The 27,898-nt window shown below is 48.1% G+C and overlaps 2 protein-coding genes across 3 annotated transcripts in view; one reads left to right on the forward strand and one right to left on the reverse strand.

Annotated features, from left to right (window-relative positions):
- Nucleotides 1–27,898, reverse strand: part of LOC137433773 (protein disulfide-isomerase A5) — a 489,740-nt gene that overhangs the window by 297,281 nt on the left and 164,561 nt on the right. The gene's annotated exons all lie outside the window — the stretch shown is intronic.
- LOC137433774 (thread biopolymer filament subunit gamma-like) lies at nt 9,134–26,806 on the forward strand. Of its 2 annotated transcripts, none has more exons than XM_068126077.2 (9): nt 9,134–9,768; nt 9,942–10,178; nt 11,847–11,907; nt 12,072–12,167; nt 13,078–13,242; nt 13,489–13,614; nt 17,297–17,517; nt 26,254–26,318; nt 26,431–26,806. In XM_068126077.2, the coding sequence occupies exons 1-9, from the start codon at nt 9,257–9,259 to the stop codon at nt 26,562–26,564; spliced, it is 1,617 nt and encodes a 538-aa protein (XP_067982178.2). In that variant the 5' UTR covers nt 9,134–9,256; the 3' UTR covers nt 26,565–26,806. The 2 variants fall into 2 exon arrangements, with proteins under 2 accessions (XP_067982178.2, XP_067982177.2); XM_068126076.2 differs by having other exon boundaries at nt 9,135–9,768; nt 26,428–26,806.

The raw sequence follows: 27,898 nt of genomic DNA on the forward strand, positions 1-27,898 counted from the left end.
AGTGCACAGGACGACCTCCACCACTAACCCGAACAGCTTGGTAGTGCACAGGACGACCTCCACCACCACCCCGAACAGCTTTGTAGTGCACAGGACGACCTCCACCACTAACCCGAACAGCTTGGTAGTGCACAGGACGACCTCCACCACTAACCCGAAACAGCTTGGTAGTGAACATGACGACCTCCATCACCAACCCGAACAGCTTGGTAGTGCACATGACGACCTCCATCACCAACCCGAACAGCTTGGTAGTGCACAGGACGACCTCCACCACCAACCCGAACAGCTTGGGAGTGCACAGGACGACCTCCATCACCAACCCGAACAGCTTGGTAGTGCACAGGACGACCTCCACCACCAACCCGAACAGCTTGGTAGTGAACATGACTACCTCCATCACCAACCCGGACAGCTTGGTAGTGAACATGACGACCTCCATCACCAACCCGAACAGCTTGGTAGTGCACAGGACGACCTCCACCACTAACCCGAACAGCTTGGTAGTGCACAGGACGACCTCCACCACTAACCCGAACAGCTTGGTAGTGCACATGACGACCTCCATCACCAACCCGAACAGCTTGGTAGTGCACAGGACGACCTCCATCACTAACCCGAACAGCTTGGTAGTGAATAGGACGACCTCCACCACTAACCCGAACAGCTTGGTAGTGCACAGGACGACCTCCATCACCAACCCGAACAGCTTGGTAGTGCACAGGACGACCTCCATCACCAACCCGAACAGCTTGGTAGTGCACATGACGACCTCCATCACCAACCCGAACAGCTTGGTAGTGCACAGGACGACCTCCATCACTAACCCGAACAGCTTGGTAGTGAATAGGACGACCTCCACCACTAACCCGAACAGCTTGGTAGTGCACAGGACGACCTCCATCACTAACCCGAACAGCTTGGTAGTGAATAGGACGACCTCCACCACTAACCCGAACAGCTTGGTAGTGCACATGACGACCTCCATCACCAACCCGAACAGCTTGGTAGTGCACAGGACGACCTCCATCACTAACCCGAACAGCTTGGTAGTGAATAGGACGACCTCCACCACTAACCCGAACAGCTTGGTAGTGCACAGGACGACCTCCATCACTAACCCGAACAGCTTGGTAGTGAATAGGACGACCTCCACCACTAACCCGAACAGCTTGGTAGTGAACATGACGACCTCCATCACCAACCCGAACAGCTTGGTAGTGAATAGGACGACCTCCACCACTAACCCGAACAGCTTGGTAGTGCACAGGACGACCTCCACCACCAACCCGAACAGCTTGGTAGTGCACATGACGACCTCCACCACCAACCCGAACAGCTTGGTAGTGAACATGACTACCTCCATCACTAACCCGAACAGCTTGGTAGTGCACAGGACGACCTCCACCACTAATATTAACCCGAACAGCTTGGTAGTGCACAGGACGACCTCCACCACTAATATTAACCCTAACAGCTTGGTAGTGCACATGACGTTGTTGTTGCCTCCTACACCGAAAGGGAGCGAAGGTTATGTTTTCATCCCTGTATGTCCGTCTGTGAGCACGATATCTGAAAACGTTGTGGACGGATTCGGACAAAACTTGGTGTCCACTTTTGTTGTGTCGGTTTGGTGTGTCGGTTTGTTGTGTCGTTTTGGTGTGTCGGTTTGATGTGTCGGTTTGGTGTGTCGGTTTGGTGTGTCGGTTTGGTTTGTCGGTTTGGTTTGTCGGTTTGGTGTGTCGGTTTGTTGTGTCGGTTTGGTGTGTCGGTTTGGTGTGTCGGTTTGGTGTGTCGGTTTGGTGTGTCGGTTTGGTGTGTCGGTTTGGTGTGTCGGTTTGGTTTGTCGGTTTGTTGTGTCGGTTTGGTGTGTCGGTTTGGTGTGTCGGTTTGTTGTGTCGGTTTGGTTTGTCGGTTTGGTGTGTCGGTTTGGTTTGTCGGTTTGGTGTGTCGGTTTGGTTTGTCGGTTTGGTGTGTCGGTTTGGTTTGTCGGTTTGGTGTGTCGGTTTGGTTTGTCGGTTTGGTGTGTCGGTTTGGTGTGTCGGTTTGGTGTGTCGGTTTGTTGTGTCGGTTTGGTGTGTCGGTTTGGTTTGTCGGTTTGGTGTGTCGGTTTGGTTTGTCGGTTTGGTGTGTCGGTTTGGTTTGTCGGTTTGGTGTGTCGGTTTGGTGTGTCGGTTTGTTGTGTCGGTTTGGTGTGTCGGTTTGGTATGTCGGTTTGGTTTGTCGGTTTGGTGTGTCGGTTTGGTGTGTCGGTCTGGTGTGTCGGTTTGGTGTGTCGGTTTGGTGTGTCTGTTTGATGTGTCGGTTTGGTGTGTCGGTTTGGTTTGTCGGTTTGGTGGGTCGGTTTGGTGTGTCGGTTTGGTTTGTCGGTTTGGTGTGTCGGTTTGGTGTGTCTGTTTGATGTGTCGGTTTGGTGTGTCGGTTTGGTTTGTGACAATAATGAATTAATTCGACTTTGGTGAAAATTCGAATCCAGATCCGGATGCGAGAATTATCTTCGTATTCTTCCTCGATCCGGATCCGGATACGACTCCGGATACGACTTCTTTCCTAGAAGTCCTGCCCATATGTTTTATACCTCTCCCACCCACCCTTCCCATGCCCCCCCCCCCCCAAAAGCCCTCTCCGTCCCACAGATCTCTCGATGTCTCCATGTCTCTCGGTCCCTGCTCTCAAATGTTGTGTTTGTGTACTTCCCCCACTCTCCCCATCTTGTCTACCGCTCCCGATGTTATATGTTTTATGTGTCGGTTTGTCTTTTTGTGTGATTAATGTTCGCTCTTTCACGAGCCTCGATCTTGTATTTAAAAAAAAAAAAAAAACTTCACCATTGAGAAAGAGATCGGTCTAAAAACGATAAATAGCATGATATGTGTAACAGGGTAGGGTACATTAGGGTAAGGTACATTAGGGTAGGGTACATTAGGGTAGGGTACATTAGGGTAGTGTACATTAGGGTAGGGTACATTAGGGTAGGGTACATTAGGGTAGGGTACATCAGGGTAGGGTACATCAGGGTAGGGTACATCAGGGTAGAGTACATCAGGTTAGAGTACATCAGGGTAGAGTACATCATGGTAGGGTACATCAGGGTAGGGTACATCAGGGTAGGGTACATCAGGGTAGGGTACATCAGGGTAGGGTACATCAGGGTAGGGTACATCAGGGTAGGGTACATCAGGGTAGGGTACATCAGGGTAGGGTACATCAGGGTAGGGTACATCATGGTAGGGTACATCAGGGTAGGGTACATCAGGGTAGGGTACATCAGGGTAGGGTACATCAGGGTAGAGTACATCAGGGTAGGGTACATCAGGGTAGGGTACATCAGGGTAGGGTACATCAGGGTAGGGTACATCAGGGTAGCGTACCCACATTTAGTATCTGTTATAAATGATCCAGGCCTTTATTCTGGTCCCAGAACCTTTTTCTCGCTTTATTTAAACATCAATTGGCTTCACTTTTCTGCCAGAGCGAGTTTTATACTCGACGGAATTCTCGAGCCTTCAGTTCCGATATCAATTGGAGTTTCATCCTCGGGCTCTTCAGGAACGTCTTCTGAGCATGGCAATGCGGAAGATGAAGACGGAACAGAAGTATCAGGTAGAGGTGGCGTCTGTTCCTTTTAAGAACTTTGTCACCAATGCGTATTACCATAGGAGCGAGGAGTTTCATGTGTTGGGGTGGAACAGGTAGCTCGTGCCCAACTGTTGCCATGTCGATTGATCACCTACCTGTTCTTACTCTAACTTTTTCACCAACCTGAAGTTCAGGGAGAAGCTGAGGGGAAACAGGGAGAAGCTGAGGGGAATCAAGAAGAAGCTGAGGGGAATCAGGGAGAAGCTGAGGGGAATCAGGAAGAAGCTGAGGGGTATCAGAGAGAATCTGAGGGGAATCAGGGAGAAGCTGAGGGGAATCAGGGAGAAGCTGAGGGGAATCAGGGAGAAGCTGAGAGGAATCAGGGAGAAGCTAAGGGGAATCAGGGAGCAGCTGAGGGGAATCATGGGGAAGCTGAGGGGAATCAGGGAGAAGCTGAGGGGGAATCAGGGAGAAGCTGAGGGGGAATCAGGGAGAAGCTGAGGGGAATCAGGGAGAAGCTGAGGGGAATCAGGGAGAAGCTGAGGGGAATCAGGGAGTAGCTGAGGGGAATCAGGGAGAAGCTGAGGGGAATCAGGGAGAAGCTGAGGGGAATCAGGGAGAAGCTGAGGGGAATTAGGGAGAAGCTGAGGGGGAATCAGGTAGAAGCTGAGGGGAATGAGTGAGAAGCTGAGGGGAATCAGGGAGAAGCTGAGGGTAATCAGGGAGAAGCTGAGGGGAATCAGGGAGAAGCTGAGTGGAATCAGGGAGAAACTGAGGGGAATCAGGGAGAAGCTGAGGGGAATCAGGGAGAAGCTGACAGGAATCAGGGAGAAGCTGAGGGGAATCAGGGAGAAGCTGAGGGGGAATCAGGGAGAAGCTGAGGGGAATCAGGGAGAAACTGAGCAGAATCAGGGAGAATCTGAGGGGAATCAGGGAGAAGCTCAGGGGAATCATGGAGAGCTGAGGAAAATCAGGGAGAAGCTGAGGGGAATCAGGGAGAATCTGAGGGGAATCAGGGAGAAGCTGAGGGGAATCTGGGATAAGCTGAGGGGAATCGGGGAGAAGCTGAGAGGAATCAGGGAGAAGCTGAGGGGAATCGGGGAGAAGCTGAGGGGGAATCAGGGAGAAGCTGAGGGGAATCAGGGAGAAGCTGAGGGGAATCAGGGAGAAGCTGAGGGGAATCAGAGAGAAGCTGAGGTGAATCAGGGAGAATCTGAGGGGAATCAGGGAGAAGCTGAGGGGAATCAGGGAGAATCTGAGGGGAATCAGGGAGAAGCTGAGGGGAATCTGGGATAAGCTGAGGGGAATCGGGGAGAAGCTGAGGGGAATCAGGGAGAAGCTGAGGGGAATCGGGGAGAAGCTGAGGGGGAATCAGGGAGAAGCTGAGGGGAATCAGGGAGAAGCTGAGGGGAATCAGGGAGAAGCTGAGCGGAATCAGGGAGAATCTGAGGGGAATCAGGAAGAAGCTGAGGGGAATCAGGGAGAAGCTGAGGGGAATCAGGAAGAAGCTGAGGGGAATCAGGGAGAAGCTGAGGGGAATGCCCAAACGATCAAAGGTCGACTTCATCTCATGAATGAGCACTTCACCTGTGAGAGAAGTTAAGTGTGAGCTCATTGAATCTGGAGTAGTAATCCACCACGACCAGGTAGTGTTTCTTGTCAAACTCAAGGATATCGGCCGCTATCCGTTCCCTTAGACAAGATGAAAGGGGAGTAGGGATTAACGGCTCTCATTTTTGAGCAGGTACTTGATACAATGATCACCTTCACTGGCATTGTCCTTGAAGTCCCTACTCATACCTGGAGACCAAATACAATCATTGGCTCGGCGTCGACACTTTGACACTCCCTGATCTCCATCATCATGAATTCTTTGCAACATCTTCGCCTTCATGTTCGTTGGTTTGATGATCCTAGAGTCAGACAATAACAGTCCTTCGTAGACGGACAAATGCCCACGATTTTCCCAGGTACGGATGGAGTATATCCGGATGGTCATCCATGTACTGAGGCCGACCATAGATGGTGGAGTCAATCACAGGTTGTAAAACAGGGTCCAGCCTGGACGCATCTCTGATGACATCGAACTTTCCCTTGGATGCTGGAAAACCTGCCTCGACTCCAGGAACGTATGCGTCCACTTCTTCTGACAACTCGCGGTCTGAGGCAGGTGCTGGGAGTGGACCACGGGACAATGCATCGGCAACAACCATGGACTTACCTGGCACGTGTTCTGCTGCCACATTAAACCACATGAGAAGGCGTTGGCATCTCAAAGGCACTTGATCCAAGTCCTTGTTGTTGAGTAATGACTCTAAAGGCTTGTGGTCAGTGACCAACCTTATCGTCTGTCGCCCCCACAGGTATTGATTAAAAAAAAATCTGGCTTAACCGAAGCAAAGCATTCTTTTTCGACCTGTGCATACCTGGTTTCTGCAGGACTTGTCTGTTTTGTGTCACGCATGCTAAGTCTCAACTCCCCCATTAGACTGCTTTTGTAGCAAGACAGATCAGGTTGGACGGATCAGGTTGGTCGGATCAGGTTGGACGGATCAGGTTGGACGGATCAGGTTGGACGGATCAGGTTGGACGGATCAGGTTGGACGGATCAGGTTGGACGGATCAGGTTGGACGGATCAGGTTGGACGGATCAGGTTGGACGGATCAGGTTGGACGGATCAGGTTGGACGGATCACGTTGGACGGATCAGGTTGGACGGATCAGGTTGGATGGATGAATCGGCTTTTCACTGAACTTCAGGTTGCCTCCGATGCCATAGCTGCTGGCTTCCCCACTCACGGTTGTCTCCTTATTTGTACCAAGGAATGCTGGGACCTTGAAGAGAACCAGTTCTTTCACCGTCTTAAAAGCCTGAATTTGACTTTGATCCCAAATCCACGAAGCATCGTCTCGAAGTAGATCGTTGAGCACCTTAATAACCGACGGTAGGTTAATGACATAAAGGCCTAGAATCCTGAGATGATTAATCATACCCAGGACCCTGCGTAGCTCTGTTTTGTTTTCAGGTGGCTACCTATCCACGATCCCCTGAACTTTAACTCGTCAAGCTCTGACCGTCGATCACGTGACCCAGAAATTTGACTTTGTTCTTCCGAAATTCACACTTTTTCTGGTTCAGTTTGAGACAAGATTTATTGAGTTTCGAGCACTCCATCAATATATTCATCATGTTCTTTGAGAGTCCTTCCAAAGACCAGCGAATCATCAACATATGACCCGACTCCATTGTGACCCTCCAGCAATTGGGTCATCTTCTGTTAAAATATTTCCGGTGCCGATGTGATGCCAAAAGGTAACCTATCAAAGACATACCTGCCAAAGGGAGAGATGAACGTCGTGTAGTTGCACGAATCAGGATGGAGTGGGATGAGTCAGGACCAAAACCCACTGGAAGCGTCTAGTTTGGAAAAAACAGAAGCACCAGCCAATTTGGGAAGTACCTTTTCAATTGTAGGTATTTGAAACTTCGCACGACTTACTGTTTTGTTCAGGTGTTTCAGGTCAACACAAATTCGGATGTCACCACTCTTCTTGAGAAGCGGCACCACGGGGGGCGCACCATGGAGTTAGCTCCGTCACTCGATGGATGACACCCTTGCTTTCCATTCGTTTAAGCTCAGCCTCCATCTTGGGCAATAGAGGAGCCGACACACGCCTAGGTGTGGAAACACTGTAAGGTACTGTGTTACAGAAACATTTTTACTGGGCTGCACCGCAGACAACCCATGTCCGCAAAAATGCTGGCATGTACCTCACCCGCATACAAAACCAGTCCCATGGCACTTGCTCACATTGGATTTCCCCACCGACATCTCCAAGTGCTACTTCCGCAGGTTCCAATTTGGGTTTTGGAGAAAGTTTATCGAACATCCTTTTATTGAGAATATTCACATCTGTCCCAGTGTCTATTTTAACTCACACCTCCCAGACACATGGTATCTTCTTCATGACCAACCAGGACATCAACTTCCCTTACACGACAACATTTTCTGTAGTGCCCCATTTTCATGCACCTGCAGCACTTTACCTTGACAGCTGGACACGTATGACTGTCCTGATGTGCAAAATCTCCGCACGAGGACACTTGGTTATGGGACGAGATTGAAACGTTTTGTGTGGTTTCTCCTTTTGTCTGCTCACCTCTTCCGCAGTGATCGAGTGGGCCTCATTACCACCCATCTGATCTACGAGTTCTCGTTCTCTTGCCATCTCAATTGCCATTTCCTGCCCTCAGTTGCCCTCAGATTGACACCTACCCTCAGTTGCCCTCAGATTGACACCTGCCCTCAGATTGACACCTACCCTCAGTTGCCCTCAGATTGACATCTGCCCTCAGTTGCCCTCAGATTGACATCTGCCCTCAGTTGCCCTCAGATTGACATCTGCCCTCAGTTGCCCTCAGATTGACATCTGCCCTCAGTTGCCCTCAGATTGACATCTGCCCTCAGTTGCCCTCAGATTGACATCTGGCCTCATTTGCCCTCAGATTGACATCTGCCCTCAGTTGCCCTCAGATTGACACCTGCCCTCAGTTTCCCTCAGATTGACACCTTCCCTCAGTTGCCCTCAGATTGACACCTTCCCTCAGTTGCCCTCAGATTGACACCTGCCCTCAGTTGCCCTCAGATTGACACCTTCCCTCAGTTGCCCTCAGATTGAAACCTACCCTCAGTTGCCCTCAGATTGACACCTTCCCTCAGTTGCCCTCAGATTGACATTTACCCTCAGTTGCCTTCAGATTGACACCTACCCTCAGTTGCCCTCAGATTGACATTTACCCTCAGTTGCCCTCAGATTGAAACCTACCCTCAGTTGCCCTCAGATTGACACCTTCCCTCAGTTGCCCTCAGATTGACATTTACCCTCAGTTGCCCTCAGATTGACATCTGTCCTCAGTTGCCCTCATATTGACATCTGCCCTCAGTTGCCCTCAGATTGACATCTGCCCTCAGATTGACACCTACCCTCAGTTGTAATTCCAAGGTGACTTTCTTGTCAGGTAGTCCCAACACAAGGTAATCCCGGAATTCCTCATGGAAACCACAGAGTCAAACCAAGTCTGGTGTTGGTTTAACGGTTCACCTGGCCGGCTTGAGATCCCAGGGTCCTCATTTCAAGCCCCCCACCCCCATCATGTCGTTGAATTAACACCAACTGGGTTGACTCGACCTGTCATCCTGCCGAGTTTGGCGGGAAGCACTCGTGTTGAGGAGTCTTACCTGCCGAGTTTGGCGGCAAGCACTCGTGTTGAGGAGTCTTACCTGGCTTGGATTCCTTGATCATGATGAGGCCTCAGTCTGTTTCGAATAAGTCGGTGGAAGTTAAAGATCCCAAGGTGTGATTCCCAGAACAGGTTCCAAAGTGCTGCCCGTTCACTGACTTGTGGAAGCTTTTATGTCTCGTGACAAATTGCAAGACAGGTGAGTAGGTATGCAGTCTCGAAATGCCTGCACTGTCTGAACTCATCGACATTCCATTGAAGCCTTGGGCCTACATGGACGCCTCGGCCTTGGGCGACAGGCTTTAACCACAAACATGTTCAGTACAAATTGATGGACAGGAAGGAGCAGAGCAAACACAAAGGTGCTTTTACCTGTCTCAGGAGAATTCAGCTGCCCCATTTATAGTCTGCTTCACACTCGGTCGCTGCATCACCATGAGTGTTACCTCTAGCTCTGTAAAGGTGTCCACTTCCCGTGTGTCGGCGCCGTCCATACCTGTGGAGAAGACGACACAGGTGGCCAAGACCGTCATTGAGTCAGGACCACGCATCCGCACCTGGAGTACTCTCAATGAGAGTGCAGGTGTTTCTGGTGGTGGAAGGTCGTCCACGGCCTTGGGAGGAGGCACAGGGTCAGGCGTTGGGTTAGGGTTAGGCCTAGGCAGTGCAGGGATGGGGATGGCTACATCTGGTGGTTGTGGAATTGGTGGTGGTTATCGGGTAAATAGTGGTTTTGGAATGGGTGGAGGTAATGTGCAGCCTCTGACTCTTGGCGGTGGTGGCTTTGCATCCAGCATGGGGTTTTGCAGCAATCCATCCTTCCAGGTAGGCCGCAGTGTGGCCGTGGGAGGCATGCGCGCCATATCCGGCAGCATGGGCATACAATCCTTACCGCCCATGCTCACACGAGATGGTGAGCAGCAGATTCTACGTGCTCTCAATCAACGGTGAGTCTACGTTACTTACCCTTTTCATTATTTATATACTTGTATGGATTTCTCTTTGTGATGATGTCCACAAGGATTGTGTGGAACCATAATGAAGTGTGTGTGTGTGTGTGTGTGTGTGTGTGTGTGTGTGTGTGTGTGTGTGTGTGTGTGTGTGTGTGTGTGTGTCACAGCTTTATGGTGTATATGGAGAAGGTGCAAAGCCTGACACAGGAGAATGCCATGTTGGAGGCACAGCTGCAGACTCTCACCGGGAGCCAGACCATCTCCATCGAAACCGAGGCCCCGGTGGATGCAAGCGCCCGTTTCCTGGAACTTCGGACCACTTTGGATCAACTCACAGTCCAAAACGTCCGCTTTGAAATCGAGCTCGACCATGTTCGGGCCATGGCTGGAGAATTGAAGGCAAAGTAAGGATTTACTGCGTTGTCTGTTCTGATGCTTTCCTTGTGACGTCATGTGAAGGAATGCTCAGGAATCACTGTGTTTCCCAATACCGGTAGGCTACATACTTTGTACCGGTAGGCTACATACTTTGTACCGGTAGGCTACCTCCGTTGTACCGGTAGGCTACCTAATTTGTACCGGTAGGCTACCTACTTTGTACCGGTACGCTACCTACTTTGTACCGGTACGCTACCTACTTTGTACCGGTAGGCTACCTACTTTGTACCGGTAGGCTACTTACTTTGTACCGGTAGGCTACCTACTTTGTACCGGTAGGCTACCTACTTTGTACCGGTAGGCTACCTACTTTGTACCGGTAGGCTACCTACTTTGTACCGGTAGGCTACCTACTTTGTACCGGTGGGCTACTTATTTTGTACAGGTAGGCTACCTACTTTGTACCGGTAGGCTACCTACTTTGTACCGGTAGGCTACCTACTTTGTTCCGGTAAGCTACCTACTTTGTACCGGTAGGCTACCTACTTTGTACCGGTAGGCTACCTCCGTTGTACCGGTAGGCTACATATTTTTGCACCGGTAGGCTACCTACTTTGTACCGGTAGGCTACCTACTTTGTACCGGTAGGCTACCTACTTTGTACCGGTAGGCTACCTACTTTGTACCGGTACGCTACCTACTTTGTACCGGTACGCTACCTACTTTGTACCGGTAGGCTACCTACTTTGTTCCGGTAGGCTACCTACTTTGTACCGTTAGGCTACCTTCTTTGTACCGGTAGGCTACCTACTTTGTACCGGTAGGCTACTTACTTTGTACCGGTAGGCTACCTACTTTGTACCGGTAGGCTACCTACTTTGTACCGGTAGGCTACTTACTTTGTACCGGTAGGCTACCTACTTTGTACCGGTAGGCTACTTATTTTGTACAGGTAGGCTACCTACTTTGCACCGGTAGGCTACCTTCTTTGTACCGGTAGGCTACCTACTTTGTACCGGTAGGCTACCTACTTTGTACCGGTAGGCTACCTACTTTGCACCGGTAGGCTACCTACTTTGTACCGGTAGGCTACCTACTTTGTACCGGTAGGCTACCTACTTTGTACCGGTAGGCTACCTACTTTGTACCGGTAGGCTACTTACTTTGTACAGGTAGGCTACCTACTTTGTACCGGTAGGCTACCTACTTTGTACCGGTAGGCGACTTACTTTGTACAGGTAGGCTACTTACTTTGTACAGGTAGGCTACCTACTTTGTACCGGTAGGCTACCTACTTTGCACCGGTAGGCTACCTACTTTGTACCGGTAGGCTACCTACTTTGTACCGGTAGGCTACCTACTTTGTACCGGTAGGCTACCTACTTTGTACCGGTAGGCTACCTACTTTGTACCGGTAGGCTACCTACTTTGTACCGGTAAGCTACCTACTTTGTACCGGTAGGCTACCTACTTTGTACCGGTAGGCTACCTACTTTGTACCGGTAGGCTACCTACTTTGTACCGGTAGGCTACCTACTTTGTACCGGTAGGCTACCTACTTTGTACCGGTAAGCTACCTACTTTGTAAACAGATATAAAGACCGGAAATGAAGTTTGATTGACATTTCGCTTCTTCATGGCAGGAAATATCACACGACTCGATATCATTGTTTTTACATATTTTTGTGCAACAGACATGATTTTGAGGTTGGTGTGAAATACCAGCTCGAAACAGACATTGCCAAAATGCAACAGGTAGGCCTTCCTGCCTGTTTTACAATCAATGTCGAACCTCATGACGTCATTAGATAATGTTTGTACCAAAGGTGTTTTTAAAACCTCATGTTATTTACAAACACCGATTATAAAGACAGCTGATGTTGAATAATAACAATTTTGAACGACATCTCATCTTTCAGGACCAGGAAGCTTCAATGTATATCAAAGGTGAGCTCGAAACGAAGTCCAACATGCTTCGTGAGGAGCTCGAGTACCTGAAGAAAACGCAACAGGAGGTAATTGAGGAACACACCGATATCCTCGCGTACTTTTCCCTTCAGCACGACATGGGATGTTTTTCACAAATCGACATGTAGGCCTAATGGAGGCGGAGTAGCCTATGTTGTATGTAATTAATTGTAGATGTTGCTTCGACTCCTCCAAGACGATGTCACCCGGGAGGCTGAACCTTTCGTGGTTATTTATTTATTTATTGTATACAAGATCGAGGCTCATGTAAGAGCTAACATTAATGACAAAAAAACAAACTCACACATAAAACATATGATAAAGGGAGCAGGAGAAAAGATTGGGGAGAGGGGGAAGCGCACAAGTACAACATTTGAGAGCAGGGACATCGGGAGATCTGTGGGAAGGAGAGGGCTTGGGGGGAGGAGGCAGGGGAAGAGGGGTGGGGGTGGGAAGGAGGTAAAAAAAACACATGGACACAGCTTGAACTTCCAGGAAAGAAGTCGGAATTTCAAAAAAGTGTATCTGGGGTGAACATTAGCGGGGGTAGAAAAGATCAAGGTTTTGGATGGGGGAAGATAAGAGATGGTGGTGAACAGCTGTTTTAAAGGCCTGGAGGGTGGAGTGGGATTGAAGAGAGTGAGGGAGTTTGTTCCAGAGGCGGGAGAAGAGAGGAATTGAATGAATGAGGGCACCCTGGAGGTTTGTTTCCTCAAGCTTTGAGACAAATTTCCACCCATCTTGGCATTCATTTTCTTCCTCTGGGGGAGGTTGAGATGCAACCCAAAATTATCCGAGCGAAATAAGCACGATGTACTAGTTAACTAGTGTATACATCAGCAGTATGCGATGTTGGCTTCACGTATGTAAATTGGACAATCAAAATGACGGTTTAAATTGACCAAATGTGAACATAATCACTTCCTGATCTTTCATCTTGATTTCCTTCAATGTCAGGAATTGGCCAAGATTGGAGTGAACATAACCAGTACGGACACTGCATCCATCGAGGTGGACAACCGCTCGGTTGATTTGGCCAAATTGCTTTCCTCCATCCGCGACGACTACGACACAATTGCCAACAAGAACCGCGATGAAGCCGAGGCCTACTACAACACTCAGGTATAATAGAGATGTGTGACACCCTGTGTCCTTTCATACTTTCTTTCCTTCTTTCTAAAATAGGTTTCCACAGTTTCCAAAAAATTGAACTAACACAATGAAGAGTCAAGTACTGTACGTCAGAGTATGCACTGACGTCACCCGTCAACCAGACCAGAGCACATGAGGCAACCAGAATACCCTCTCCCTGAATGTGAGCCAGCCAACAATGATGTCATCATTCTATTGGTCTTTTCTTTCCATCAGGTGAACATGTTTCAAGCAGAAGATGAAAAGGTAACTTCTGAAGTGACAACAGTACACACAGAAATCACTGAACTTACCAAGAACCACAAGGATATGCAGATGGACTTGCAAGGTTTATATCAGCGGGTAAGTCGATGAAGTTGGTGATGCCTTATTTGGAACTTGGATGTGAAAAGGACATGGCAGTTTACGGACGTGGCGGTTTAGGAGCGTGGTGGTTTAGGGGCGTGGCGGTTTACAGACGTGGCGGTTTAGGGGCGTGGCGGTTTAGGGGCGTGGCGGTTTCAGGGCGTGGCGGTTTACGGACGTGGCGGTTTAGGGCTGTGGCAGTTTACGGATGTGGGGATTTACGGAAGTGGCAGTTTACGGACGTGGCGGTTTACAGATGTGACGGTTTCAGGGCTGTGGTGGTTTACGGATGTGGCGGTTTAGGGCTGTGGCAGTTTACGGATGTGGCGATTTACGGAAGTGGCGGTTTACTGACATGGTGATTTATGGACATGGCAGTTTACGGGCGTGGCAGTTTACGGACATGGCAGTTTACTGACGTGGCGGTTGACGGACGTGGCGGTTTACTGACGTGGCGGTTGACGGACGTGGCGGTTTACAGACATGGCGGTTTACGGACGTGGTGGTTTACGGACGTGGCGGTTTAGGGCTGTGGCAGTTTACGGATGTGGCGATTTACAGAAGTGGCGGTTTACTGACATGGTGGTTTATGGACATGGCAGTTTACGGGCGTGGCAGTTTACGGACATGGCAGTTTACTGACGTGGCGGTTGACGGACGTGGCGGTTTACAGACGTGGCGGTTTACAGACGTGGCGGTTTACAGATGTGGCGGTTTCGGGGCGTGGCAGTTTAAGGACGTGGCGGTTTATGGACGTGGCGGTTTATGGCCGTGGCGGTTTTGGGCTGTGGCGGTTTATGGACGTGGCAGTTTACGGACGTGGCGATTTACGAAAGTGGCGGTTTACTGATGTGGCAGTTTACGGACATGGCGGTTCAGGGCTGTGGCGGTTTATGGACATGGGGGTTTACAGACGTGGTGGTTTACGAATGAGGTGGTTTACGGACGTGGCGGTTTACGAATGTGGCGGTTTACGGACGTGGTGGTTTACAGACGTGACGGTTTCAGGGCGTGGCACTTTATGGACGTGGTGGTTTACGGACGTGACGGTTCAGGGCTGTGGCAGTTTACGGATGTGGCGATTTACGGAAGTGGCAGTTTACGGACGTGGCGGTTTACAGACGTGACGGTTTCAGGGCATGGTGGTTTACGGACGTGGTGGTTTACGGACGTGGCGGTTTAGGGCTGTGACAGTTTATGGCTGTGGCGATTTACGGAAGTGGCGGTTTACTGACATGGTGGTTTACGGACATGGCGGTTTACGGGCGTGGCAGTTTACGGACATGGCGGTTTACTGATGTGGCGGTTGATGGACTTGGCGGTTTACAGACGTGGCAGTTTACGGACGTGGCGGTTTACAGACATGGCGGTTTACAGACGTGGCGGTTTACGGCCGTGGCGGTTTAGGGCTGTGGCAGTTTACGGATGTGGGGATTTACGGAAGTGGCAGTTTACGGACGTGGCGGTTTACAGATGTGACGGTTTCAGGGCTGTGGTGGTTTACGGACGTGGTGGTTTACGGACGTGGCGGTTTAGGGCTGTGGCAGTTTACGGATGTGGCGATTTACGGAAGTGGCGGTTTACTGACATGGTGATTTATGGACATGGCAGTTTACGGGCGTGGCAGTTTACGGAAATGGCAGTTTACTGACGTGGCGGTTGACGGACGTGGCGGTTTACAGACATGGCGGTTTACAGACGTGGCGGTTTCGGGCTGTGGCGGTTTATGGACGTGGCAGTTTATGGACGTGGCGATTTACGGAAGTGGCGGTTTACTGATGTGGCAGTTTACGGACATGGCGGTTTAGGGCTGTGGCGGTTTATGGACATGGGGGTTTACGGACGTGGTGGTTTACGAACGAGGTGGTTTACGGACGTGGCGGTTTACGAATGTGGCGGTTTACGGACGTGGTGGTTTACAGACGTGACGGTTTCAGGGCGTGGCACTTTATGGACGTGGTGGTTTACGGACGTGGCGGTTCAGGGCTGTGGCAGTTTACGGATGTGGCGATTTACAGAAGTGGTGGTTTACGGACGTGGCAGTTTACAGACGTGACGGTTTCAGGGCATGGTGGTTTACGGACGTGGTGGTTTACGGACATGGCAGTTTAGGGCTGTGACAGTTTACGGCTATGGCGATTTACGGAAGTGGCGGTTTACTGACATGGTGGTTTACGGACATGGCGGTTTACGGGCGTGGCGGTTTACGGACATGGCGGTTTACTGACGTGGCGGTTTCGGGGCGTGGCAGTTTAAGGACAAGGCGGTTTATGGACGTGGTGGTTTACAGACGTGGCGGTTTAAGGACGTGGTGGTTTCGGGCTGTGGCGGTTTATGGACGTGGCAGTTTACGGACGTGGCGATTTACGGAAGTGGCAGTTTACTGATGTGGCAGTTTACAGACATGGCGGTTTAGGGCTGCGGCGGTTTATGGACATGGGGGTTTACGGACGTGGTGGTTTACGGACGTGGTGGTTTAGGGCCGTGGCAGTTTACGGACGTGGCGGTTTACGGACGTGGTGGTTTACGGACATGGCGGTTTAGGGCCGTGGCATTTTATGGGCATGGGGGTTTACGGACGGGGTGGTTTACGGACGTGGTGGCTTACGGACGTGGTGGTTTACTGACGTGGCGGTTTATGGACGTGGCAGTTTATGGACATGGCGTTTCATGGACGTGGCATTTTATGGACGTGGTGGTTTATGGACTTGGCAGTTTAGGGCTGTGGCAGTTTCGGGGCGTGGCGGTTTACGGACGTGGAGGTTTACGGACGTGGCGGTTTACAGACGTGGCGGTTTACGGACGTGGTGGTTTACGGACATGGCGGTTTAGGGCCGTGGCATTTTATGGGCATGGGGGTTTACGGACGTGGAGGTTTACGGACGTGGCGGTTTACAGACGTGGCGGTTTACGGACGTGGCGGTTTACGGACGTGGCACGTGGCGGTTGATGGACGTGGCGGTTTACAGACATGGCGGTTTACAGACGTGGCAGTTTCGGGGCGTGGCGGTTTAAGGACGTGGCGGTTTATGGACGTGGTGGTTTACAGACGTGGCGGTTTACGGACGTGGTGGTTTATGGACGTGGCGGTTTAGGGTTGTCGTGGTTTACGGACGTGGCAGTTTACGGACGTGGCGATTTACAGAAGTGGCGGTTTACTGATGTGGCAGTTTACAGATGTGGCGGTTTCCGGACGTGGTGGTTTACGGACGTGGTGGTTTACGGACGTGGCAGTTTACGGATGTGGCGGTTTACTGACGTGGCGGTTTACGGACGTGGCGGTTTACTGACGTGGCGGTTTACGGACGTGGCGTTTCATGGACGTGGCGTTTTATGGACGTGGCGGTTTATGGACGTGGCGGTTTACGGACTTGGCGGTTTACAGACGTGGCGGTTTACAGACGTGGCGGTTTAGGGCTGTGGTGGTTTACAGACATGGCGGTTTACGGATGTGGCGGTTTACGGATGTGGTGGTTTACGGACGTCGCAGTTTACTTATTGTTTCCCTGTTTGATGCAATCTTTATCAGCTTATTCACACAAACACAAAGACGTGGTAGCCAGTTGGTCATGAAGTGTATAAGCAAGTCGTAATCACTCCAGCTGGACAACCTATGTGTCTGGCCTTCACGGTTAATAGGGTTTCCCTTTCAACACTCTTGATGCTTCTGTGTGTGCAGAACTGCTCACTTCAACAATCACTGTCGGAGGTAGAGGAGAGATCCCGTATGGAGCTCAGTTCCCTGCAGAACCAAGTGATGGAGTACGAGTCCAGAATTGAACAGCTGAGAGCAGAGCTACAGAAACAGCTGGTGGTCTTCAGGACCCTGTTGGACATCAAGATTGCTCTCGATCAAGAAATTGCAGCTTACAAGAATCTGTTGGAGGGTGGTGATAGCAAGTGAGTTTTTTTGGATACATGATCAAGGCTCATGGAAGAGCTAGAGCAGAATGGAAGGGAACAAGATGGAAAGGGAGAAACACCAACAGCAGAGTAGAGGTGAGAGTGAAATGAAGGGGAGTGGGAGAAGGGTCACATGGGAATGAAGACGTTGCACACAAGGTGAATGAAACCCAGGAAGAAGAGGAAATACTATTGATAATACCGAATATATGACCTAGAAGGGTTCTCGCGAGAGCGTACACGGATAGGCCAAATCTGGATCCGGACTTCCAAAATCTAATCGGCTTGTTCTTCTCACCTACCCAACTCATCCACCAAGTTTTGGCATAATCCATCCTCAACTTTTTCAAATATCGCGCTATGTATAATTTTTGGCCCCATCTCTCAATAGTGAGGAATCTTTTAAATTCTGATTTGAATCTTCACCAACATCAAATCAGGTCGTCCGTGCCACACACCCAACATGTTCTCCAAGTTTCCGCCAAGTTTGTCCATAACACCTTGAGATGTGCTCACAGACAGACAAACAGACATGGGTGAAAATGTAACCTCTGCCCATCTTTGGTGGTGGATGTAATTAACATCGAAATTTGTTGTCACCTGCGTTTATTTATCTGCGCTACAAAAATTGGTCAAGAAGATTATTTTCACAATTAAATGAAAAGAACATATGGCTTGAAGTTTGGGATTTTCTTTAGTGATGCAATAGGGACTTTCAAAATGATGTATGAATACCAAATGAGGCCTTTCATGCATGTGCTGTGTGTATGCGCTGTGTGTGCACTGTGTGTGTGTGTGAGCTGTGTGTGTGTGTGTGTGTGTGCGCGCGGTGTGTGTGCATGCTGTGCTGTGTGTGTGTGTGTGTGTTTGTGTGTGTTGTGTGTGTGTGTGTGTGTGTGTGTGTGTGTGTGTGTGTGTGTGTGTGTGTGTGCACGCTGTGTGTGTTTGTGTGTTGTGTGTGTGATTGTGTGTGTGTGTCTGTGTGTGTGTTTGTGCACGCTGTGTGTGTTTGTGTGTGTGTGTGTGTGTGTGTGTGTGTGTGTGTGTGTGTGTGTGTGTGTGTGTGTGCGCTGTGTGCGTACGTTGTGTGTCTGCGAGCTGCATTGGTTTTCGTGTTGTGTGTGTGTGTGTGTGCACGCTCTGTGTGTGTGCACTGTTTGTGTGTTCATATGTGTGTGCGCTTTGTGTGGGTGCACTGTTTGTGTGTGCATATGTGTGTGCATATGTGTGTGCGCTTTGTGTGTATGCTTTGTGTTTGTGTGCACTGTTTGTGTTTACACCGATTCAGTTCTGCTCAACAAGTACTTTTAACCTGCCATGACTAGCACAAAATCCTTAATTCAAATAGTCTTTGAACACAATTTTCAGCATTTAGACGATAGAGTGGCAATTTCAAAATGCTTAACCATCATTGTTCTGTTCCTGAATGAAAATCAGACTCACGGAAACAGGAAGTACAATAAATATCTGTGCATGAGAGGTGCCGAGTTTCTACCATTTCCTGTTAATCCAAGCAACACACACACACACACACACACACACACACACACACACACACCCACACACACACACATACACACACACACACACATACACACACACACACATACACATGGATTTTTTTGTTGTTGTTTTTTTGTTTTTTGTATACTGAATCGAGGCTCGTGAAAGAGCTAACATTTACTTCACAAACAAATCAACCAGACAAACAAAATATATAAAAAGAGGGAGTGGAAGACAAGATGGGGAGAGAAGGGGAAGCACACAACCACAACATTTGAGAGCAGGGAGATGTGTGGGAGGGAGACGGCTTGGGGGGAGGAGGCGTGGGAAGGGGAGGGGGGGGGGGGGGAGAAGTATAAAACACAAGGACACCAAGTGCACACATAAACACACACACACAGCCACACACACACACACACACATGCACAAACACACACACACACACGCACATGCACATGCACACAAACACACACATGCACCTGCACATGCATGCAAACACCTGTCGGGGGTTTGTGTAGAAATCTCCGCCCATCTCCGCCCCTTCAGCATTGTCAGGAGTTTGTGCAGAACGTGCCCATCTACGATCCTTCAGGGTCGTTGAGGGTTTGTGTTGAGCGTGTCCGTCTATGATCCTTCGGGGCCATAGAGGGTTTGTGTTGAGCGTGCCCGTCTATGATCCTTCGGGGCCATAGAGGGTTTGTGTAGAGCGTGTCCGTCTATGATCCTTTGGGGCCGTAGTGGGTTTGTGTAGAACGTGTCCGTCTATGATCCTTCGGGGCCATAGAGGGTTTGTGTAGAGCGTGTCCGTCTATGATCCTTCGGGGCCATAGAGGGTTTGTGTAGAGCGTGTCCGTCTATGATCCTTCGGGGCCGTAGTGGGTTTGTGTAGAGCGTGTCCGTCTATGATCCTTCGGGGCCATAGAGGGTTTGTGTAGAGCGTGTCCGTCTATGATCCTTCGGGGCCATAGAGGGTTTGTGTTGAGCGTGCCCGTCTATGATCCTTCGGGGCCATAGAGGGTTTGTGTAGAGCGTGTCCGTCTATGATCCTTCGGGGCCGTAGTGGGTTTGTGTAGAGCGTGCCAGTCTATGATCCTTCGGGGCCGTTGAGGGTTTGTGTAGAGCGTGCCCGTCTATGATCCTTCAGGGCCGTTGAGGGTTTGTGTAGAGCGTGCCCGTCTATGATCCTTCAAGCCTTGCATCGGCTCGCATTGTCAGACGAAATTCAAAACTCATTCACTGTGAGCAATCCTTTGGGGGTTTGTGTAAAACGTGCCCGTCTACGATCCTTCGGGCCTTGCATACGCATTGTTGGGAGTTTTGCAGTACAAAAAGCTGCAAGATCTCATTGCTTTCGTTGAACTGAGAAACGTCTCCAACTCTTTCGTTGTGCAGAGGCACATTGCTTTCTCTCAGATACTTTTCCAATTATTTTTGGCTTCATTCAGAAGCTTTGTGATCCAGTTTAGGTAACAAACCTGACCTCGTACGCATGATCGATGGAAACATGCCCTGATCAACATTCCTGCTAAGGGGTGCTACACATGCGCGCCGAGCATTATGGGGCGATTACTCCATTTCAAACGTCCCGTATCACTCGAGATCCTCAGAGCAGGTAGATAACAAGATGATATAAATTTACTAATTTATTGTACAAATATCATGATTATTAGTTATCGATTATTAACATGCAGGAATGTGCACTACCTCGTAAAGTGATTATCATTAGCGTCGCCAAAGAAGAGGGTATTGCATTTGAGACCGTTTGTCTGTTTGTTGGGCTAGGTTGAGAACCCTGGTGTTGGGCTAGCGGCTAGGGTGCCGGCTTAGGATCCTAGGATCCTGGGTTCGAATCCAGGTCAATCGCTGAATTAACACCAGGGGGGTTGACTCAGCCTGTCATCCTTCCGAGGTCGGCTAATTGAGTACCAGTTCACTGGTAATTCCCTGTTTGTCGTTAAAGGCGGCAAAAAGGGTTGGCGTCAGGAAGGGCATCCGGCCGTAAAACATTGCTTCAAAAAGGGGACCGAAAAACAACAACAACCACGGTTCCCGAAAAAGGCCAACCCCCGCTTTGCGGGGAAAAATGGCCTCTAAAGGTGTTTTTTTTTTTTTTTTTGTCTGTTTGTTACTTGCCGGAAAAGATTCCGGCGAGTATGTTGATCGGTTGGTTTGTCTGTTTGTCTGTGCGCAGTACTTTGTCTACACTGTTGCATGTAGAATCGCCAAACTTTACACACATATTTGTCTTGCCCTGGAATAGACTGTGCCCAATTTTTAACTCTCTCGGCCCAAGGCCTCCATTATGACGTCATAATTTGATAATTCGACAAGTACAAAACTTCATCCAATCAAGATGCAATATTTCTTGAGCAACATGACGGCATAAACTGGTGGAGAAAATAAAATTAATGATGACGTCATCGGTCACGTGGTTTGGCCGCCATCTTGGAAAAACCGAAAAACTTTGCACCTCTATATCTCCGAAAGTGCTGAATAGAAAAAATTGAGATATGGCGCATTGTACAGAACTCTCCATGGGGAATAAAATACGTTAATGATGATGTTATAGGTACCTCCAGTATGACGTCATAATTCGACAAGTACAAAACTTCATCCAATAAAGATGAAATTTCTTGAGCATCATGTAGGCATAAATTGGTGAGAGAAAAAATAATTATAACGTCATCGGTCACCTGGTTTTGCCGCCATATTTGTTTTAACACAAAAGCCTTATAAAAAAAACACTGAGACCACGTCCTGGTGAGGGTCTGCAGTCTTTGATTGCTCTTTCTTGTTACCTTTGTGTAGCCTGTGCCCATCTAATCTTGCCCTGTGATACAACAATGATGTTTTAATGGGAACAAATGCAGATGATCATCCCCTCGTAGATCATTAGTGAGAGCCTGGTTTTAATCGACAATAGGAGATCGACAATCTCATGGCGTTATGGATATTTTAATTGAAACTTGCTTGGTTTCCAGAAGCTAAGAATCTAAATCCTTAAATAATACTATTTTCACTTATAGTAATAATAATTATAACTAGAACTGCCACTTTAAAACTGCTGGCAGTGATGACCGGTTTACTCGCACCCACTTTTGATACAACCCCACTTTTGATACAACCCCACTTTTGATACAACCCCACTTTTCATACAACCCCACTTTCATTGGATATGCTTTGACACAACCCCCTTGGATACAACCCCGACACACACACACACACACACACACACACACACACACACACACACACACACACACACACACACACACACACACACACCCCTACCCCCTCCCACACACACACCCACACCCCTCCCCCCACACGCACACCCCTCCAAACACACACACACACACACATCCCTCCCCCCCCCACACACACACATCCCTCCCCCCACACACACACACATCCCTCCCCCCACACACACACACACATCCCCCCTACACACACACACGCACACACACACGCACACACGCACGCACGCAACACACACACATACACACACACATCCCCCCTACCCCCACCCACACCCCTCCCCCCAAACACACACCCCTCCAAACACACACACACACACACCAACCCCCCCCCTCCCCCACCTACACCCACACATCCCTCCACCCCCACACACACACACACATCCCCCCTACACACACACACACACACACACCCCACCCCCAACACACACACACACACATATCCACACACACACACACACACACACCCCTCCACACACACACACACACACAAACACACACACACACACACACACACATATCCAACCCCCCTCCTCCACACGCACACCCCAACCCCCCCCCCCCCCCACATACACACATATCCCCCCCCACCCCCAACCCACACACACACACACAGACATCCACACACACGCACATCCACACACACACACAAACACACACACATCCCCCCCACCCCATCCATTTAAAAAAATTTTTTCGTTTAATTAACGATATCTGCCACCCGTGGAAGAACGTCCTGCCGTGGCATGACGTCTTCCGTGGCCCGTGCCGTAGCCCGTATGTCAGCGGAGAACGAAGTATCCCGTCGATCGAACTTGGTCAAATTTTTCATGATTGTCACCAAATTTGTTGTGGTATTTTGTTAACTCATCCGAGGCAATATGACAATCGAAATCCGATTTGAAATCGGAGCCAAATTGACGCGGCAAGGTCTGCCTGCACGCATGGATATTTTACCTGTGGAAGATTCACTTTGGAAATGCGACCCATTTAAAATGTTAGATTTTGGATAACTTCGTCATTTTAAATCGGATTTCCACAAAATAAAGGTCACCATTGCTTGCAGATACCTCTCTTTCTCCTTAAAATTGAAGACAGGATGAACTTCAGAGCGAGAAATAAGCCGAGGCGGCGGAGAGTTTTACAATGTTATTTTCCAATGTAAATGACAATATCGTGTAGTTTTACGAAAATTCATCAGAATTTGCCCAGATTTGTTGCATTCGAATGTTAACACCCTCCAGCGACTGCCAAATCCGAAGACAATTTAATTTCGAGCTACCTTTAGCTCGTGAGGTGGTTATGTCACATGGGCTGGTCAAAAAAAGATGTTGTGGTGCTTCTTCTTCAGGCAATAACAACTTCTAGTTTCCAGACCGTACATCCAAGCATCTTGAGATTTTGCACACTTGTTACTCTTCATGACTTCTACTACAGTATGAAGTTTCACGTCGATCAATAAAGCGATTCAAGAGATATCCATTTAAAAAACAAAAATTCGTTTAATTAACGATATCTGCCAAACCACGTGCCCTATCGCAAATTCTAAAATGACATTTTAGTAGACTGACATGCTGAACAGATCTGTGAAGTTTCTCCTCGATTGGATCAAAAATGAGGGAGGAGCTAGGTTTTAAAGGTTCATGCTTTAAACCGTCATAACTCTGAAACCATGTGTCGGATGACGTCGCCCTCGCTGACTTTTTTGTTCGTCACGGGTATGCGATTATGCCTGCAAAGTTTGGCCTCGATCTGTTCAGCCGTTGCAGAGAAAAAGGGGTTTTCGTGTTTTCACGAAAACCAATATGGCGGCTGAACCACGTGACCTACGACGTCATATTTACCATTAAAATATTCTACAGACCGAGTCCTTCCTATGGTGAAAATTTTATCTCAATCGGCCCTATTATTGCAGAGAAAATGTTTTTTAAAGGAAATTAAAACTTAAAATGGCAATAGCACTGTGAGACGTGGCCTGGCAGGACAAAAAGGTGTGTTTCTTCTTCTTTCAACAATAAAGACTTATAGCTTCGCGACCGTACATCCAATCATCTTGAAATTTTGCACACTTGTTACTCTTCATGACTTCTACTACAGTATGAAGTTTCACGTCGATCAATAAAGCGATTCAAGAGATATCCATTAAAAAAAAAAATTTCGTTTAATTAACGATATCTGCCAAACCACGTGACCTATCGCAAATTCTAAAATGATATTTTAGTACACTGACATGCTGAACAGATCTGTGAATTTTCTCCTCGATTGGATCAAAAATGAGGGAGGAGCTAGGTTTTAAAAGTTCATGCTTAAAAACGTCATAACTCTGAAACCATGTGTCGGATGATGTCGTGCTCGCTGACTTTTTTGTTCGTCATGGGTATGCGATGCCGCGTGCAAAGTTTGGCCTCGATCTGTTCAGCGGTTGCAGAGAAAAAGGGATTTTCGTGTTTTCACGAAAAACAATATGGCGGCCGAACCACGTGACCTGCGACGTCATAATTACCATTAAAATATTCTACAGACCGAGTCCCTCCTATGGTGACAATTTTATCTCAATCGGCCCTATTATTGCAGAGAAAATGTTTTTTAAAGGAAATTAAAACTGAAAATGGCAATAGCACTGGGAGATGTGGCCTGGGAGGACAAAATTGTGTGTTTCTTCTTCTTTCAACAATAAAGACTTTAGCTTCGCGACCGTACATCCAATCATCTTGAAATTTTGCACACCTGTTCCAGCCGATGAGAGCTACATTGCATTAAAAATTCAAGTCGATCCATGCAGTGGTTCAAGAGTTACAAGCTTTTTAAAATTTAAACTTCCATTATTTATTGCGGCCAAACCATGTGACTTATCAAAACGTCTCAAGTAACGATGAAACATCCCCCCATGTGGAACATTTGTGTAAAGTTTCCACTCGATATCTCCACAAATTATGGAGGTGATTCCATTTCTAGTTTGAAATTTTAAAACATCATAACTCTGAAACCACGTGTCGGATGACGTCGTGCTCGCTGACTTTTTTGTTTGTCATGGGTATCCGAATATGCATGCCAAGTTTGGGCTCGATCCGTTCAGCCGTTGGAGAAAAAGGGTTTTTTGTGTTTTTTCACGGAAAACAAGATGGCGGCCGAACCATGTGACGTATGACTTCGAAAATTTTCGCATTCTGAGTTTTTTTTAACTAAGCATCTGGAGAAAAAATCTCATTTTCGGGGGAGAAAAACTGTGTTTGACGAATTCTAACCTCTTAACGTTAGCATTTTTGATATACTCAATACACATGTTTTTTGTTCCCATTGCAGAGTTCTTTAGAATGAGCCATTCCTCAAATTTTTCCATTGAGCCGTTTCGGAGATACAGAGGGGCAAAGTTGAAGGTGTTTTACAAGATGGCGCCCATACCACGGGACCTATGACGTCACCATTAGCATTAAAAAATTCTACGAGCCTAGCCGATCATTTGATGAAAATTTCCTGTCAATCCAACCAGCGGTTGCTGAGAAACTTAATTATAAAGTTTTCGGAGGTGCAAAATAGGGTGGAAGAATAATAATAAGAAAAACTCTAGCAGTAATAATAGGTTTCTCTCCATTTCATGGAGAGTAAACCTAATAATTTGGATGTGAATATTTAGAATGGCAATCCAGAATTCACCTTTGGATGTAAAACTGAACTCAAACGCAAAGACACAATCTACATATAACGTCTGCAAAAATATCGGTATTTGTATTATAACCCATCCTCCCTACTTTACTCTTCTCCTTTCCTTCTTCCCACCTCCTCTACACCTCCAATCACATTCTTTATCCCAATATCCTCCCCCACTATGGTACCCTCTACATACCGGCTACCCCCCATTCCTGTCCTGACTACCATGCTCATGTACTTTTGTATATAGATAGCCAGTAACCACTCAAAGTATGTTGCATTCGGCTTATGTTGCCCCTCCCCCATTATTCCCTGCCGCCTCCAGCATCGGTGACATCGACATCGGTGGATTTACCAACAACTCTTCCGCGTACACATGCTCTGTTGACGGTAAGTGTCACAGAAGGAAAAGTTTTGAGCCGGCCACGTGCAAATTCACCTGTTCTCTCTTCGTCGGGATGAATCCAGCATTCTCACTCTGGTTACTTGTTTTGTGCAGCAGGTGCACAGAGGGGTGGACAATCCGATTCTTCTTCTTCTTCCTCCACTTCTCGATCAGTCAAAGTGAAAGTTGTTGACACTCTGGATGGAATCGTAGCTTCTGAGAATATAAGTCACCACTTTATCCCCAGTTAAAAACCTGGCACCACATACATGCTTGGACAACATTGGGAAAGGCATTTCTCTGTTTATTTCTCTCTTTTGCTGAAGTTTTTTTGTCCCCATCTTCTGTTTCTCTACATGTCGCTTTAGGAGAAAGAAAACTGTTTCTTCATTTTAATTTAATATATCTTTGCATCCGATGGGATGTCTGATATACAATAAACCTCCACGCAATCATGTATATTGTGTTTTGGTAAAACATTCACCAACTTCAACATTTGTTTACTTTCGGTCACATCTACATACAGTCGTGGCCTCTTTTCAAATAATGCACCATTTCTTCCAGAAAATTGTTGAAGCTAAAACATATTTTGGTATCCACATTAGCATTTCCTTTGTTTGCGGTGGAACAAATAAAAAAAAGCTGATAAAATTACTGAAACTTAGCTTATTCCACACAGAAATCCTAAAATGGCCCGGACAATATTATTGGTACCTTTTAGAAGTTGTTCGAAATAATGAGATTTCAAGCAGGTGATTCTCCTTTACTTTGGAATGGAACTCACCTATGGTGAGTTTCAGGTGCCTGCAATATAAAAATCACTCATTCAACCAGTTTGAACAGAGAAAAGGAGTTATTCTGCTGTTTTGTGTCACTGTGTGTACATCAATGAGCATGGAGAAAAGAAAGAAAACCAGAGAATTGTTTGAGAAGGTCAGACACAAGATTGTAGCCAAGCATGGACTTGGACTATCTCAAGGCTACAAGTCCATTTCCAGAGACCTTGATGTTCCTGTGTCCACCTTACGCAATGTTATCAGGAAGTTAAAGGCCCATGACACTGTAGCCAACCTCCCTGGACGTGGCCGCAGGAGCAAGCTTGATTGAAGATTGCAGAGAAGGATTGTTCGAATGGGGGAGAAAGCACCTTGATCAACCACCAAACAGATTGAAGCTGACCTTCAGACACAAGGTATGACAGTTTCAACTTTCACCATCTGTAGCCAAATCAATGAAAGGGGGTTCTATGGTAAGAGACCCAGGAGGACCCCACTGCTAAGAAAGCCTGACTGGAGCGTTTCCAAATCAGACCTGAACAAGCCAAAATCCTTCTGGGAGAATTTCCTGTGGACAGATGAGACCAAATTAGAGCTTTCTGGTAAAGCACATCATCTCTATGTTTACAGAAAGCAAAATGAAGCCTTCAAAGAAAAGAACACCTTCCCTACAGTCAAACATTGAGGAGGTTCAATTATGTTTTGGAGTTGCTGTGCTGCCTCTGGCACTGGGTGCTGAAGTGGCCGGCAATGAGTCTCGATCTAAATCCCATTGAACACCTGTGGGGAGATCTGAAAACAGCAGCTGG

This window comes from Myxine glutinosa, chromosome 10 (genome assembly GCF_964187855.1).
Source record: "Myxine glutinosa chromosome 10, kmMyxGlut1.1, whole genome shotgun sequence".
NCBI lineage: Eukaryota > Metazoa > Chordata > Myxini > Myxiniformes > Myxinidae > Myxine > Myxine glutinosa.